At 45.6% G+C, this 16170-nt stretch overlaps 1 protein-coding gene across 1 annotated transcript; it reads left to right on the forward strand.

Moving 5' to 3' along the window:
• Positions 1-6838: 6838 nt before the first annotated feature.
• Positions 6839-15513, forward strand: LOC311142669 (cyclin-J-like; the record flags this gene model as incomplete). Its single annotated transcript, XM_084178324.1, has 5 exons — positions 6839-6907; positions 12948-13158; positions 14109-14408; positions 14565-14724; positions 15027-15513. The coding sequence occupies 5 exons, from the start codon at positions 6839-6841 to the stop codon at positions 15511-15513; spliced, it is 1227 nt and encodes a 408-aa protein (XP_084034450.1).
• Between the last annotated feature and the right edge of the window lie 657 nt (positions 15514-16170).

The raw sequence follows: 16170 nt of genomic DNA on the forward strand, positions 1-16170 counted from the left end.
GTGTTAGCGGGCTGGGACTAGAGGTTGGGGGTTAGGAGACGGTGTTAGCGGGTTGGGACTAGAGGTTGGGGGTTAGGAGACGGTGTTAGCGGGCTGGGACTAGAGGTTGGGGGTTAGGAGACTGTGTTAGCGGGCTGGGACTAGAGGTTGGGGGTTAGGAGACTGTGTTAGCGGGCTGGGACTAGAGGTTGGGGGTTAGGAGACTGTGTTAACAGGGTTGGGACTAGAGGTTGGGGGTTAGGAGACTGTGTTAGCGGGCTGGGACTAGAGGTTGGGGGTTAGGAGACGGTGTTAGCGGGCTGGGACTAGAGGTTGGGGGTTAGGAGACGGTGTTAGCAGGGTTGGGACTAGAGGTTGGGGGTTAGGAGACTGTGTTAGCGGGCTGAGACTAGAGGTTGGGGCTCAGCAGATGGTGTTAGCGGGCTGGGACTAGAGGTTGGGGGTTAGGAGACTGTGTTAGCGGGCTGAGACTAGAGGTTGGGGGTTAGGAGACTGTGTTAGCGGGCTGGGACTAGAGGTTGGGGGTTAGGAGACGGTGTTAGCGGGCTGGGACTAGAGGTTGGGGGTTAGGAGACGGTGTTAGCGGGCTGGGACTAGAGGTTGGGGGTTAGGAGACTGTGTTAGCGGGCTGAGACTAGAGGTTGGGGCTCAGCAGATGGTGTTAACGGAGCTGGGACTAGAGGTTGGGGGTTAGGAGACTGTGTTAGCGGGCTGAGACTAGAGGTTGGGGCTCAGGACACGGTGTTAACAGGGTTGGGACTAGAGGTTGGGGGTTAGGAGACGGTGTTAGCGGGCTGAGACTAGAGGTTGGGGCTCAGGACACGGTGTTAACAGGGTTGGGACTAGAGGTTGGGGGTTAGGACACGGTGTTAACAGGGTTGGGACTAGAGGTTGGGGCTCAGGAGACGGTGTTAACGGAGCTGGGACTAGAGGTTGGGGCTAAGCAGATGTTGTTAGCGGGGTTGGGACTAGAGGTTGGGGCTCAGCAGACGGTGTTAGCGGGCTGAGTCTAGAGGTTGGGGCTCAGGAGATGGTATGTCTTTTGGTTCTTCTACCTCACCAAAATCACTTAGTGAACATAGTGCGGTAGGAACTAGTCGAATCACTGACGTCATCAGTTGGCGTCAAAGTCCCATCATCCTCCTCCTCCCCCTCGATAATATCCCATGGAAAGGTCCTTTCCAACATAGCCCTACTGTCACAATGCTCTCTCTTTTAAATGCAGTGAAGGATGCCGTCCAAGTCACAGCCTTAATAGTTCTTCAGTGTTCAAAGCTTGATTCAGTAGACACCTAAATCAGAACTACAGAAAGAAAGAAAAAGAAAACTTTGGGTTTTACACAATGATGCCTTTAAATGAAATGTAGCCTAAATACATCCTAACATGTAATTACACCGTTTTGAATCTGGTTTTGTTTATCTAACTTTTGTATTCTATTTTTATGTAACAAATCTGTGCTGCATAGTATAAAATAAAATGTATCAAGGTATTTAACAATAAATGTATAACATCTACATTATCTATGAAACCTCTGTCAGTCTTGTGAAAATCCTCGTAGTTATTAGTTAAGTGAGATTCTGAAGGCCTGCACATGCATCTGATCTGACTTGAAGGTATTCTCCACTGACCGTGTGTTTGTAGATGGCAGTGCTTAAGAAAGTGTCTGTGAAAGTGAGACCTGACCTGGCACTTCCAGTAAGACATCTACAGATACCTTGATGTGGGGCAGAAGAAGCCCCCCCCATCATGTCATGTCAGCTGTGAGGAGAACCACAGCCTGAGCCCTATGAACAGATCCTACAGCCCAGCCCGGAGAAAATTCCAGTCAAATCCTCCTCCGACAAAACCTGAAACCAAAGAACCACAGGTCTTTAAATGTCTAGACATCTCAAATGTAACAAAAAATAGAAATCAAAACAAAATTAACTACGCCAACCTTCTCTTCACCATCCAAAATAAATGGATGACTGGATGACCTTCTTTTCTCTTCTTTTTGAGGTTTGGCCTGGCCCAATGTGGTCCTGGCCCAATGTGGTCCTGGCCCAGCGGGAGCTGAGACGACGGCCTGGCAGTAAGCTCTAGCAGCAGGTGCTGGATGGGTTGTGCTGGAGCTGAGCATGCCACTGGAATCCACCTAGCATGGCCAGTTTACTCACAGTCACAGGGCTGGCTAAATATAGCCGCTGCAGCCCCATAACACTATCATCGGGGAGATAGGGCTGTGGCCACTAAATGGCTCCTCTGAATGGAATGGTTGAATGGTCATTTGATGGTGGGGAAACTGCATGTAGTGCTAATGGGAGGAACCTAAAATGTTCCATAAAACTTTTGATTTTAGTTTCTGTAATAGTTAATTTATACAGAAGAGCACATAGTGGGCACCTAATACATACATTAACTTTGACAGCTAGAGTATAAGTGTTCATTCTTTTAGAATGAAGCTCACACCATTTTTGAAAGTTTTGTCTTATTGACACAGTTGTAACAGCGCTGCTGTGAGATCATGATTCAGCAGTTGAGAAATCCCCCTGTGATAAATGTGTCATGGTGCTGTGCCAAACTTCCCTGCTGGGACACTACCATACCAAGAGGACAGGAAATGGACATTCAGTCAAATTTACCACCCCATGGCAGCTCCAAACAATTTTAGTGGTATGGAATACAGTGCATTTTAACAAGCTATCTGGTATAGCTTTGTGTGCTAAAGGCCCACTCTGCTAGATGTCTGTGGTGTGCATAGCCCCAGTCCCTGCAGATCAACAAGGATCAACTGTAACACTCCGGTGCTAACTTGTGTGTTTGTGTAAGGCTCAGTGGAGGCTGCTGAGGGGAGGACGGCTCATAATAATGGCTGGAACGGAGCAAATGGAATGGCGTCAAACACATGGAAACCATGTGTTTGACGTATTCGATACCATTCCACCCATTCCGCTCCAGCCATTACCACGAGTCCGTCCTCCCCAATTAAGATGCCACCAACCTCCTGTGGTAAGGCTCTACCCTGTCTGGGGTGACTGTAGGAGTCTGGCCCTGTGGTAAGGCTCTACCCTGTCTGGGGTGACTGTAGGAGTCTGGCCCTGTGGTAAGGCTCTACCCTGTCTGGGGGTGACTGTAGGAGTCTGGCCCTGTGGTAAGGCTCTACCCTGTCTGGGGTGACTGTAGGAGTCTGGCCCTGTGGTAAGGCTCTACCCTGTCTGGGGGTGACTGTAGGAGTCTGGCCCTGTGGTAAGGCTCTACCCTGTCTGGGGTGACTGTAGGAGTCTGGCCCTGTGGTAAGGCTCTACCCTGTCTGGGGTGACTGTAGGAGTCTGGCCCTGTAGTAAGGCTCTACCCTGTCTGGGGGTGACTGTAGGGGACTGGCCCTGTGGTAAGGCTCTACCCTGTCTGGGGTGACTGTAGGAGTCTGGCCCTGTAGTGAAGCTCTACCCTGTCTGGGGTGACTGTAGGGGACTGGCCCTGTAGTGAAGCTCTACCCTGTCTGGGGGTGACTGTAGGGGTCTGGCCCTGTAGTAAGGCTCTACCCTGTCTGGGGGTGACTGTAGGAGTCTGGCCCTGTAGTGAAGCTCTACCCTGTCTGGGGGTGACTGTAGGGGTCTGGCCCTGTAGTGAAGCACAGGCTCTTTATTCCATTCTTCACTCCTTTATTAGTTTGCTTTCTTTCTTTTCTTTTCTTTTCGTTCTTTGACTCTTCTAAACAAATAAAACGAGAACAAATTGCATCACATTATGCCAACCTGAGCAAATGGAAAATGCAAGAAACATAACCCTACAGATCATAAATGTTTAGGCTTAAATGGCAGCAGACATAATTCAACTGTGCAATCATAGAAAACAAACACACATACAAACACACATATGACCACTCACTCAGCAATAGCATGAAAGTGTCTCTATGTATAGTGTATAGTATGTCCAGGCCATAGAGATAGACAGAGGACTCATCTTTGTATCTGTGCCATTATAGCATCTGTGACAGCATGGGCAGCGCCATTCAAATCAAATAAAAAAATTGAATCAAATGTTATTTGTCACATTCGTAAACAACAGTGAAATGCTTACTTGCGGGCCCTTCCCAACAATGCAGAGAGAAAGAAAATACAGTCTATGACTTGGGTTTTCCTCTGACACCGCCTGGTATAGAGGTCCTGGATGGCAGGGAGCTTATCCCCAATGATGTACTGGGCCTTACGCACTACCCTCTGTAGCGCCTTGCGGTCGGATGCCGAACAGTTGCCATACCAGGCGGTGATGCAGCCAGTCAAGATGCTCTCAATGGTGCAGCTGTAGAACTTTTAGACGATCTGATGCCAAATCTTTTCAGCCTCCTGAGGGGGAAGAGGCCTTGTCGTACCTTCTTCACAACTGTGTTGGTGTGTGTGGACCATGATAGATCCTTAGTGATGTCCTGCTCCACTACAGCCCTGTCGATGTGAATGGGGGCGGACTCGCTCGGCCATCCGTTTCCTGTAGTCCGCGATCAGCTCCTTTGTCTTGCTGACGTTGAGGGAGAGGTTTTTGTCCTGGCACCACACTGCCAGGTCTCTGACCTCCTCCTAATATGCTGTCTCATCATCGTCTGTGATCAGGCCTTCCACCGTTGTGTAGTCTGCAAACTTAATGATGGTGTTGGAGACGTGCGCGGCCACACAGTCGTGGGTGAACAGGGAGTACAGGAGGGGACTGAGCACGCACCCCTGAGGGGCCCCAGTGTTGAGGATCAGCGTGGTGGAAGTGTTGTTGCCTACCCTCACCACCTGGGGGCGGCCCGTCAGGAAGTCCAGGATCCAGTTGCAGAGGGAGGTGTTCAGTCCCAGGGTCCTTAGCTTAGTGATGAGCTTGGAGGGAACTATGGTGTCGAACGCTGAGCTGTAGTCGATGAACAGCATGCTCACATTGGTGTTCCTCTTGTCTAAGTGGGAACGGGCAGTGTGGAGTGCAATAGAGATTGCATCATCTGTTGGGGCGGTATGCGAATTGGAGTGGGTCCAGGGTGTCTGGGATGATGGTGTTGATGTGAGCCATGACCAGCCTTTCAAAACATTTCATGGCTACAGATGTGAGAGCTACAGATGTGAGAGCTACAGGGCGATAGTCATTTAAACAGGTTACCTTGGCGTTTTTGGGCACCAGGACTATGGTCGTTCGCTTGAAACGTGTAGGTATTACAGACTGGGTCAGGGAGAGGTTGAAAATATCATTGAGGCTATCTCCATTTTAAAGTACTCCATTTTCTTCTTCACGATTGGCTGATCCCTCCTGATGACCCGGTTGGACATGACTCCAACAGGGTCACCAGGAGGGATCAGCCAATGAAGTTGGACTACATTAAAATGGTGGAAGCCGTCAACGGCGCTGCCCATGCTAATAAGACCTTTTGGCCACTAGAGGCCTCTATCGTTCTCTATGGTCCAGGCTGACGAAAATTGATACATGGCAAACATCTAGCACTTGAGTTCACTTGCCACCTGTTGGTCAAACAGAGAGATTGCATAAGGATCACACTGTGGTCAATGCCATTGTTCTACATGGTGGATCTGATTGTACTGACACATGGTTTTGGTGTAATTTCTCTAGTTCACAAAATATAGGCTATAGATTATTATTTTAAAGTATTATTATTATGAGTTTGTCCAGAAGGACTATAGGACCTGCACCACCATCATGCATCATTCAAAAACAATAGCCTTAATGCTGTAATTTCAAACAGGCCTGCCCTGATCTTCCCGGAATATAAAACACGAAGTTCAAATCCTGTAATAATGTACAAGTATAATATAGATGTTACATAGAATATCCACCAGAAGTTGATTTTAGTTGAATGCTGTCTGGGGGCGCTGTCTTTACATGCAAAACCCTCCCCATTCAAGTTTTCCTCCACGGTACCAACAGGGGGAACAGCGTGTGGTTTTCTGACCAGGTTCCATTGAGGTGACGGGAACGGGGTGAAAGAGGGGCGTCGAGAGAAGAAAAAACTAACTCAACATACCAGTCTTTGGCTTTGAGTTCATGGATCTGTGACGATTAGACTTGGAGTTGATTATTTTTCTGTTATTTTTCTGTTGTTGGAGGTGTTTAAAGGTGTAGGGAAACTGTCGGCGAAGATTTTAATCTCAGAATGCTGCTGGTCTGAAACAAAGGGGTCGGGACTTCGGGAGTGTTGCAGTGGTAAAAGCAGGTTGAAAGGTAACGTTTTAGTGGATACTAGCCTACAAGTCCAGCATGTGAATAGCTTTGCACGTTGTCACCATTCCAACCTCTTTCCAGTATATACTGTTGTACATTCATGTGTAGAATAATTCTCAGAAATATCCGATTGGTCACCATAACTTTCTAGTGCGGCGAGGTGAATTGCCACGCGTGGTAGATTAGTAGCAATTTATGTGCACGAATATAAACAATCTATCCGAACATGAGCATGCCTTGTGCAATACAGATGGCGAATGTGAGGTGCTCGCTTTTTAAATTACATTTCTGTGTTGTAGGCTAGCCTACATATTTATTGAATGACCAAAGTGTAATGAAAACTGTTGTACAATAAGCAATACGCTATAGCATCTGGTATCTGAACTCAATGAGTGCTCACATACTAGGGCACACTAGGCTGGCGACCCTACTTAAACTGAACAAAATCTGAGAAGTCAGTTTAAGTGCATTATTTTTGCTGCAACACGTTAAATCATACAGCAGTTCAAGTTAAACCTGTCAGTTTCCCAAAGTTTGCCTTGATGAATGAGATGATATCATTGATGTAGATCAGACGGGGATCTAATGTGTTTCTTGGCACTGTTTTGATGTTTTACTCAGGGTGGACAGTGGGCACAACTCACCACTGGCAAGATGGAGCAGGAGAGGCAGTGGTGGACGAGCCAGCTCGCTGCAGACATCCACCAGTCTCTACGAATAAAGGTGAACGTCTCATTCTGATTCTCTGATGTCTCTTGCAGCCTAATCGTTTTTATCCACAACAAACAAGGTGCTTAGTTGAATTACACAAATACCATCAGAAAATGACGTGTGTGTATTTTATTTGACAGTAGTGAGTTCATCTATTCCTGTTCTACTTACTGTCTTTGATGCTGAGGTGTGAAATGTCCCCCCTGAGGCTTGGGCTTAAACAATAACGCTTGAGGTGGTTTCCCTGTCTGGTTAACAGAACCTCTGCCACAGCCAGGGTAACAATTGGCTGGGTTTAGACAGGCAGCCCAGATCTTTTCACATCAGATATTTTTCAGATCTGAAAAAAATATCAGATTTGTGGTGGCTGTCTAAACGCAGCCATCTTATGTATTTCAATAAGACATATAGATGCACTTATCTGACCCATTATATTTTGTAGTTCAGGATTTCCACCATCCATCAGGGATTGACAATTAATGTTTGCGAACAATAATAAACCCAAAGAAGGCTTCAAATAGAGATGTATTGATCGGTCATCTTAAATTGTAATTAGTCATATTGGCCGCGCTATTGTGTGCAAATGCTGGGCAAATGAGCTGATGCAGCCAGCTGAGCTGAGAGAAGATCTGTGAAGTGGGTTAATGGGTGGAGGAGGTTCGTTCAGGGCAGACTGTAATGGTCTGTGTTGACTGGATTAGAGAGCACGGAGGACCTGACGACTCTACTCAGCCTGTTGGCTCTGTCTGGCTGTATATGTTTGTCTCCTGTTTATGGCCCGGCTGTATATCATGCCCACTTCCTGTAGGAGCTGCTAAGTGGAAGCTTTTTGGCTGTATGTGGAGCGTTTGATTTTAGGATATTGCGCTCTTGCCAAAGACTCAGTTGTTAGATCCAGGGGTGCAACTTTCACTGGGGACGGGGGCATATTTGCCTCCCCCCACACCCAGTTTTATCATTGGAATGTGATACAAAATGAGGCAACGGTGTGCTTTAGGACCATGCGTACTCCTCCGAGCGTCAGGTAGGCTGTTTGGAGTGTTTATCCGCCTGGATTAAAAAATAATAATGTCCCCCCCCACTTCTAAAACCAAAGTTGCGCCCCTGGTTAGATCTGAAGTCCCTCTTGTCCTGCCTGTTACCCAGTAGCTAGATAATGGGGCTGAAGTGCAACGAAAGATAATGGGGCTGAAGTGATGCGCGACTTTATGCTGACATTACTTGGTCATCGTGAAGGAATGCAATCTCCAGAACTTTGAAGTTTACACTTGCACCACCCTTGTCCTAGTTTGAAACCATTTACAAGCTGGCAACTACTGGAGAGATCTGATTTCATCAGCAGCTATTCAGATATAGAATTTGACAGGCAAAACCTATTTGCTTCATGGAATAAATATTTCAGCAAATGGATGCATTAGAGCTAAACCAGGTACTTTTCACAAGGATGGTTTTTGACGAGGGCTTTGATGCATCTCCAGGGTGACTGTATGATAAAGGGCTCAAACCATTATTTCCCACAGACCGTTGCTATGGAGGCCTCTGCTCACCAAAGGCTGTTGAATGTATTAATAGCGCTTCTCTGTATAAAGACAGACTAACAGTTTTCTTCTGCCAGGTTGTATGCTTAGTTTATTGCCACTCTGCTTATTGCATTTTCACAATAATGCAGTTCACAAGGTTGAAGTAAAACAATTGAAAGTGGAACAATAATATTAGCGATTTTGAATTACCAATTCATTAATATATTCCATTTCACAATTTGACAAGAATTTCCTGTAAGTGTGATGTTATCAAACCCTTCAGAATCTTTCAGACATGTCACCCACTGCCCTAGAGAAATTCCTCCCGGAGAAAATTAAATACTGAGAATCCTGCACAGGAGAATGTTGACCGAATTTGAACTGCGTGTTGTGGAATAGGATTGTGCCGATATATTATCCAATATCGTAATATTTGACATTGACGATATATATTGTGAAGTGCAAGACTATATATGAGGCAGCCCCCCGCACCTCTCTGATTCAGAGGGGTTGGTTTAAATGCGGAAGACACATTTCAGTTGAATGCATTCAGTTGTACAACTGACTAGGTATGCCCCTTTACCTTATACTGTGATGTGCAAGACTATGCTCTATTATTGTTATTTTATTGTTGCTCTTTTTTATTTTTTATTTTATTTAGTAAATATTTTTCATACCTTTTATTTTTCTTAACTGCGTTGTTGGTTAAGGGCTTGTAAGTAAGCATTTCACGGTAAGGTCTACACCTGTTGTATTCGGCGCATGTGACAAATAACATTTTATTTTATTTGAACTTTTACGAATAAAAACGGTGCAGTTTTATCAGTTAGGATATGTTGAAAAATAAGTCTAAATGTATTAACTAAGCCTTATTTCTTCGGCATACAAATCAAATTTTATTTGCCACATGAGCCGAATACAACAGGTGTAGACCTTAGAGTGAAATGCTTACTTACAAGCCCTTAACCAACAATGCAGTTTTAAGAAAAAAATAGATAAGTTAAAAATAGCAAATAATTAAAGAGCAGTAGTAAAATAACAGTAGGGAGGCTATATACAGGGGGTACCGGTACCGAGTCAATGTCCGGGTGCACCGGTTAATCGAGGTAATTGAGGTAATATGTACATGTGGGTAGAGTTAAAGTGACTATGCATAGATAATAAACAGAGTAGCAGGAGCGTAACAGAGGGGGTGGGGTGGGGCGGACAATGCAAATAGTCTGGGTAGCCATGATTAGCTGTTCAGGAGTCTTATGGCTTGGGGGTAGAAGCTGTTAAGAAGCCTTTTGGACCATTGTATTGGTCGCGTAAACATATATTATCGAAGGTGCAGTGAAATGCTTATGTTTCTAGCTCCAACAGTGCAGTAATACCTAACAATTCAAAACAGTATGCACAAATCCCAAAAAATCGAAATTAAGAAATATCAGAACTAATATTACATACTAAGATTATTTAATGAGAATGTGACTATAATATCGTAAATAAGATGACAAAAATTGCCCAGTCTAGAATTATCTAGTCATTAATGGTGCAAAACGATTATATTGGATATCTCGATATTTGGAGTAGTATATCATAGAAGAGGTCTCCGCAAATATCGCCCAACCCTAGAAGACAGGAGAATGTTGACCCAATTGGAACGGCGTGTTGCAGAATACCAAGACCATGCCTTCAGCTGATCAAGAAGCAGCTGTAGAGTTCCCTAAATTAAAGCCGTGCTCCACAAAAGGCTGTGTTCAGAGGGTCAGGCCCAAGCCCCTCACCCACAGGGAGCCAGATGGCCTGGCTGGCTGGGCTTGCACAACCATGGGAGACTCACAGTAGACTCCTTGAATATGAGCTATGTATACAGTACCAGTCAAAAGTTTGGACACACCTACTCATTCAAGGGTTATTCTTTATTTGTACTATTTTCTACATTGTAGAATAATAGTGAAGACATCAAAACTATGAAATAAGACATATGGAATCATGTAGTAACCAAAAAAGTGTTAAACAAGTCAAAATATATTTTATATTTGAGATTCTTCAAAACTATGAAATAACACATATGTCTAATGTCCATTGCATTCTCTCAACCAGCTTCACCTGGAATGTTTTTTCCAACAGTCTTGAAGGAGTTCCCACATATGCTGAGCACTTGTTGGCTGCTTTTCTTTCACTCTGCGGTCCGACTCATCCCAAATCATCTCAATTTGGTTGAGGTCAGGGGATTGTGGAGGCCAGGTCATCTGATGCAGCACTCCATCACTCTCCTTGGTAAAATAGCCCTTACACAGCCTGGAGGTGTGTTGGGTCATTGTCCTGTTGAAAAACAAATGATAGTCCCACTAAGCCCAAACCAGATGGGATGGCATATCGCTGCAGAATGCTGTGGTAGCCATGCTGGTTAAGTGTGCCTTGAATTCTAAATAAATCACAGACAGTGTCACCAGCAAAGCACCCCCACACCATAACACCACCTCCTCCACGCTTTACGGTGGGAAATACACATGTGGAGATCATCTGTTCACCCACACCGCGTCTCACAAAGACACGGCATTGGAACCAAAAATCTCAAATTTGGACTGCAGACCAAAGGACAAATATCCACCGGTCTAATGTCCATTGCTCGTGTTTCTTGGCCCAAGCAGGTCTCTTATAATAATAATAATAATAATAATATGCCATTTAGCAGCCGCTTTTATCCAAAGCAACTTACAGTCATGCGTGCATAAATTTTTTTGTGTATGGGTGGTCCCGGGGATCGAACCCACTACCTTGGCGTTACAAGCGCCGTGCTCTACCAGCTGAGCTACAGAGGACCACTCTTCTTCTTATTGGTGTCCTTTAGTAAGGCCTGAGTCACACAGTCCCCTCTGAACAGTTGATGTTGAGATGTGTCTGTGACTTGAGCTCTGTGAAGCATTTATTTGGGCTGCAATTTAAGAGGCTGGTAACTCTAATGAACTTATCCTCTGCAGCAGAGGTCACTCTGGATCTTCCATTCCTGTGGCGGTCCTCATGAGAGCCAGTTTCATCATAGCGCTTGATGGTTTTAGCGACTGCACTTGACGAAACCTTCAAAGTTCTTGACATTTTCCGTATTGACTGACCTTCATGTCTTAAAGTAATGATGGGCTGTCATTTCTCTTTGCTTATTTGAGCTGTTCTTGCCATAATATGGATATGGTATTTTACCAAATAGGGCTATCTTCTGTATACCCCCCCCCACCTTGTCACAACACAACTGATTGGCTCAAACGCATTAAGAAGGAAAGAAATTGCACAAATTAACTTTTAAGAAGGCACACCTGTTAATTGAAATGCATTCCAGGTGACTACCTCATGAAGCTGGTTGAGAGAATGCCAAGAGTGTGCAAAGCTGTCATCAAGGCAAAGGGTGACTATTTGAATAATCTCAAATACAAAATATATTTTGATTTGTTTAACACTTTTTGGTTAATACATGATTCCATATGTGTTATTTCATAGTTTTAATGTCTTCACTATTATTCTACAATGTAGAAAATAGTAAAAATAAAGAAAAACCCTTGAATGAGTAGGTGTTCTAAAACCTTTGACTGGTACTGTAGATGGAAGATATATGAAAGAGTTGCATTTGGATCCTCTGTGTCTTCCTTTGCCTAGCAACAGTGACCTTGCCAGACACAGCATTAAATAGAGATATTTATGTCTATGTTTCCAGGTCTGAAATAGGAGCGGTTGTTCACATGGATGTCTGTGGGATGCATATTTATAAATGATCCATAACATATTTAATAAAGGGTAGTGGGTTATTTTAATATTTCATTTCCCTCCAACATTAACGCTAACAATTTACGTGAAGAAGAGGCTTTTATAGCTGGCGACGGGTCTGGAGGGCATTGGAAAAAAACAAATCTCTTAGTTCCAAAAAATATCAAACTAACTCATAATATATTTAATAATCTTTTAGGCCCATGGTCCAGAATGGGCTGCAATTTCTTGGCATTTCTTCACATTTTAAAGTGGAGCCTTGGCACATGCTCTTCCATCGGCCAGGTCACCCGTGATGCAAGTCAGTATTCGACGTCCATCCATGTCTGAGGACATCGGGAGATGACGTGGAAACCGGCCACTAGGGGCAACAGTGAGTGCTGTTACCTTCAAGTAGGTTTCAGTTTTGCTAAGGGCTTTGTGGAAGGGGATGGCGTAAGCATCTTCCTTTGAATCCAGCAATAGACAGTTGTTTTTTGATATTTTTGTTTTAAGCCTATCCCAAACCTTAACCATTCAGAGTTAATGCCTAACCTTACGAATATGGAGTTGATGCTTAAACATAACCCTAACCTTAACAATTCGGAGTTAATGCCTACACTTAACCTTAAACACTTAGAAATTTGACGTTTGAGAAACATGGATGAACGTCTAATGCTGACGTGAGACTGTGAGAGCTAGAAGCTTCCAAGCCTCCTGACACAGTGCTGTTTGTTTTCTGTATACTCAATTCAACTGTGCAGTCTGTAATGTTTTTAGTCCCTTTCATTTGTCTTGTTTCCTCTGCTTAGGAGCTGAAGTTGCCCACCTACAAGGCCCACTCCCCTCAGATCGGGATGCGACGGTATTTTTCGGACCTGCTGGCTGTCCTCAGTAACCGCTACCAGCTTTGCCCGGCGGCTCGCCATCTGGCCGTCTACCTCCTGGACCTGTTTATGGACAACTACGATGTGGCAGTCCGCCAGCTCTACGTCATTGCCCTCTCCTGTCTCCTCCTAGCCAGTAAGCAAACAGCAACTAACAGTAGAGCCGGTAAAGATGGAGCAGTAGAAAGACTACCCCTAGAACACGTAGTGACGAGTACTTCAGTTATAATATCCTTCCTTTACAAGGCCAGATTTTGGTTGTTTGCCCCGGCTATTGTACAGAAAGCTGCATTTAAATGTTTTCCACTACACGTGCTTTATGTTTTTGAATCATAATTGATGTGAAAAGGAAAGTGGGGATAGTGGAGAAGTCTGTAGCTGTGTGGTTAGTCTGAGGCATTGTGTTTAGTGTGAGCTGTGTGGTTAGTCTGAGGCATTGTGTTTAATGTGAGCTGTGTGGTTAGTCTGAGGCATTGTGTTTAGTGTGAGCTGTGTGTATGAGGCCCTCCCACTCCGGCCCCCTAGACCTCTGTCAGTCAGCAAGGGAACTTATCACGTGTAAAAACCAGAAGGCCTGCGTTACCCACAACCCTGGCCTGCATAGTAATTAAAGTTGTTCAAGAGAAGAATCACAATGGTGACTTCTAGAGAATAGACTGAGAATCAGGATGTAGGCGTTATGACTAACAGCGAACAGTTGCCTTGGACAGTGTTGCAGGGACAGTGACAACATTCGTGTTTTAGATTGAGATGTCTCATTGTTTAGGGCTGTTTCTGATTTCTGTTGTGGAACAATGATTATCCCTGCACCTCCCTGAGAGAGGAAGGGCTGTGGGGATGATGTTGCAAACGGAAAAGCGTTAGAAAGATCCCTCTTGTAAAAATATAAATAAAGAATATAGGTACTGTTTGGCCTTTCGGTGAATGTTGCATATCTTTCAAGGAAATTAGAAATTGTGGATAGAATTGGTTGTATTATGTTAGGAATTGTACATCTATAAGCACTCTCTTGAGCACACTCAGTATTTTCTCACTCCACCCACGACATCTGTTCTACCACTTGCCATAACACTGTTTCCACTCCAGGTAAGTTTGAGGAGAAGGAGGACCGTGTGCCGAAGCTGGAGCAGCTCAACTCTCTGGGCTTCATGTGCAGTCTGAACCTGTCCCTGGGCAAGAAGGACCTGGTCAAGATGGAGCTCCTCCTCTTAGAGACGTTTGGCTGGAACCTGTGCATGCCCACGCCGGCCCACTTCATAGACTACTACCTCCATGCTGCTGTACAGGACGGAGACCTGCACAACGGCTGGCCTCTCTCCTCCCTCAACAAGACCAAAGCCTTCATGGACAAATACACACACTACTTCCTAGAAGTCTCACTGCAAGGTGAGGATGAGATTAGGAGTGGAAGTCTATAGAGTGATAGCAGTGTGTGGTCTTAATGGGGCAAGACAGATTTTCTCTTTAGTGGGGTCATTCGCTGTTGAGTATATGTGACTGATACTGATGGTCTGTGTGTGTCTCTGTGTCTCTGTGTCCCAGACCATGCCTTCCTGGGCTTCCGGCCGTCCCAGGTGGCAGCAGCCTGCATCGCGGCGTCCCGCATCTGTCTCCAGATCACCCCCAGCTGGACCACCGTCCTCCACCTGCTCACCGGATACTCCTGGGACCACCTCACCCAGTGCATGAAGCTGATGCTGCTGTAAGACTGTACTGCTGCTTTACATAACGTGCTGTACACACACATTCATCTGACCACGAACCATGCCGACTGCCATCTGCCTAAACGTCCTTTATCGTCTGCCATTTCTAAAGTGAGCAGTGTTCCTGTTTGTTGTGTTCTTCCCATGTATGCACTTTTCCTTCATTTTTCTCATGTTGTGGTGGGTTAATGTTCTTCAGCTTTTTCATACTGTCAATACCATTGACCCTTAGTATATTGATGTTTATGTCCATCAGCTAAAGGTCGTCAAGTAATGATTTGCACTGTTTTCCTCTCTCTAGTGCCCATGACAACGATGTGAAACAGGCCAACAAATCCAAGTCCAACTCTCCGTCTGGCCAGAGCCCTCTCCAACCCCAGGCCCATCCCTCACCCTCCACAGTCTCCTGCTCCACCCTGATACAACCCTCTTCTGGATCCCAGCAGCTGCTCTTCCAGACAGGCGTCTACCAGCAGCACCTCACCCAGCACTCCACTTCCGTTTCCCATCTGCACATGCTAGGCGAGTCCCAGGCTCTGGGCCCTGTTGGGTCTCGGGACTACCTCCAGTCCCACCACACAGGGCTCCTTTCAGGCTCGGTTTCTCAGGGAGCCTTCCCCTCCTTCTCCAGCCTGACCTCAGGACTGGGCTCCTCCCTGCCCCTCCAGGGACCCATCTCCATGCAAGTGGCCCTTGCTGCAGAGCCCCGTCACTGTCTCGGCCTGTCCTACGGGGGAGGGTACCTGGGCTCCCATCACACCTTCACAGCAGGCTGCTTCGACAGGTGACGCCAGGAGAGGGAGGACAAACTGAACCTGGGCCAGTCAGTGTCCGCCACCTGTCCTGACTCCCTGTCCTCCTCCACCTGTCCTGACTCCCTGTCCTCCTCCACCTGTCCTGACTCCCTGTCCTTCTCCACCTGTCCTGACTCCCTGTCCTTCTCCACCCGTCCTGACCTCATCCACCAAGGTCGAAGGAAACCAAAAGGAAGAAGCAACGTCAACGCAGATATTGCTGAGGTATTGACCTAACAAAGGTCCTAACTATTTGAAATGACACAATATTTGTGATGAGGTGTTTACATACAGTATGTACTGTTCACATGACTGCTTGATCTATGAGGCTGTGAGGCTGGTTTGGCCACTGTGATTCTGCTATCAACTGTGGTTACTTCCACACCATTTCTCTCAATGTGGGACAGCTGTTTTTTTTATACTGGTATCTTTCAATGCTGCTGCCTTAAAACAAAATGATGGCTTTATGATCATGAAAGTGGTCTGTCCTTGGTATTGTTTAGATCAGTGGTTGTCAAACTTCTCCTCAGGGACCCCCAGACATTTCACCATTTTGTTGTAACTCTGAACTAACTCACCTGATTCACCTATTCGAGGGCTTGATGATTATCTGGAATAAATCAAATACATAGAACAGCTGGGGGGTCCCTG

The sequence above is a fragment of the Coregonus lavaretus genome, assembly GCF_964263955.1.
Source record: "Coregonus lavaretus genome assembly, chromosome: 15".
NCBI lineage: Eukaryota > Metazoa > Chordata > Actinopteri > Salmoniformes > Salmonidae > Coregonus > Coregonus lavaretus.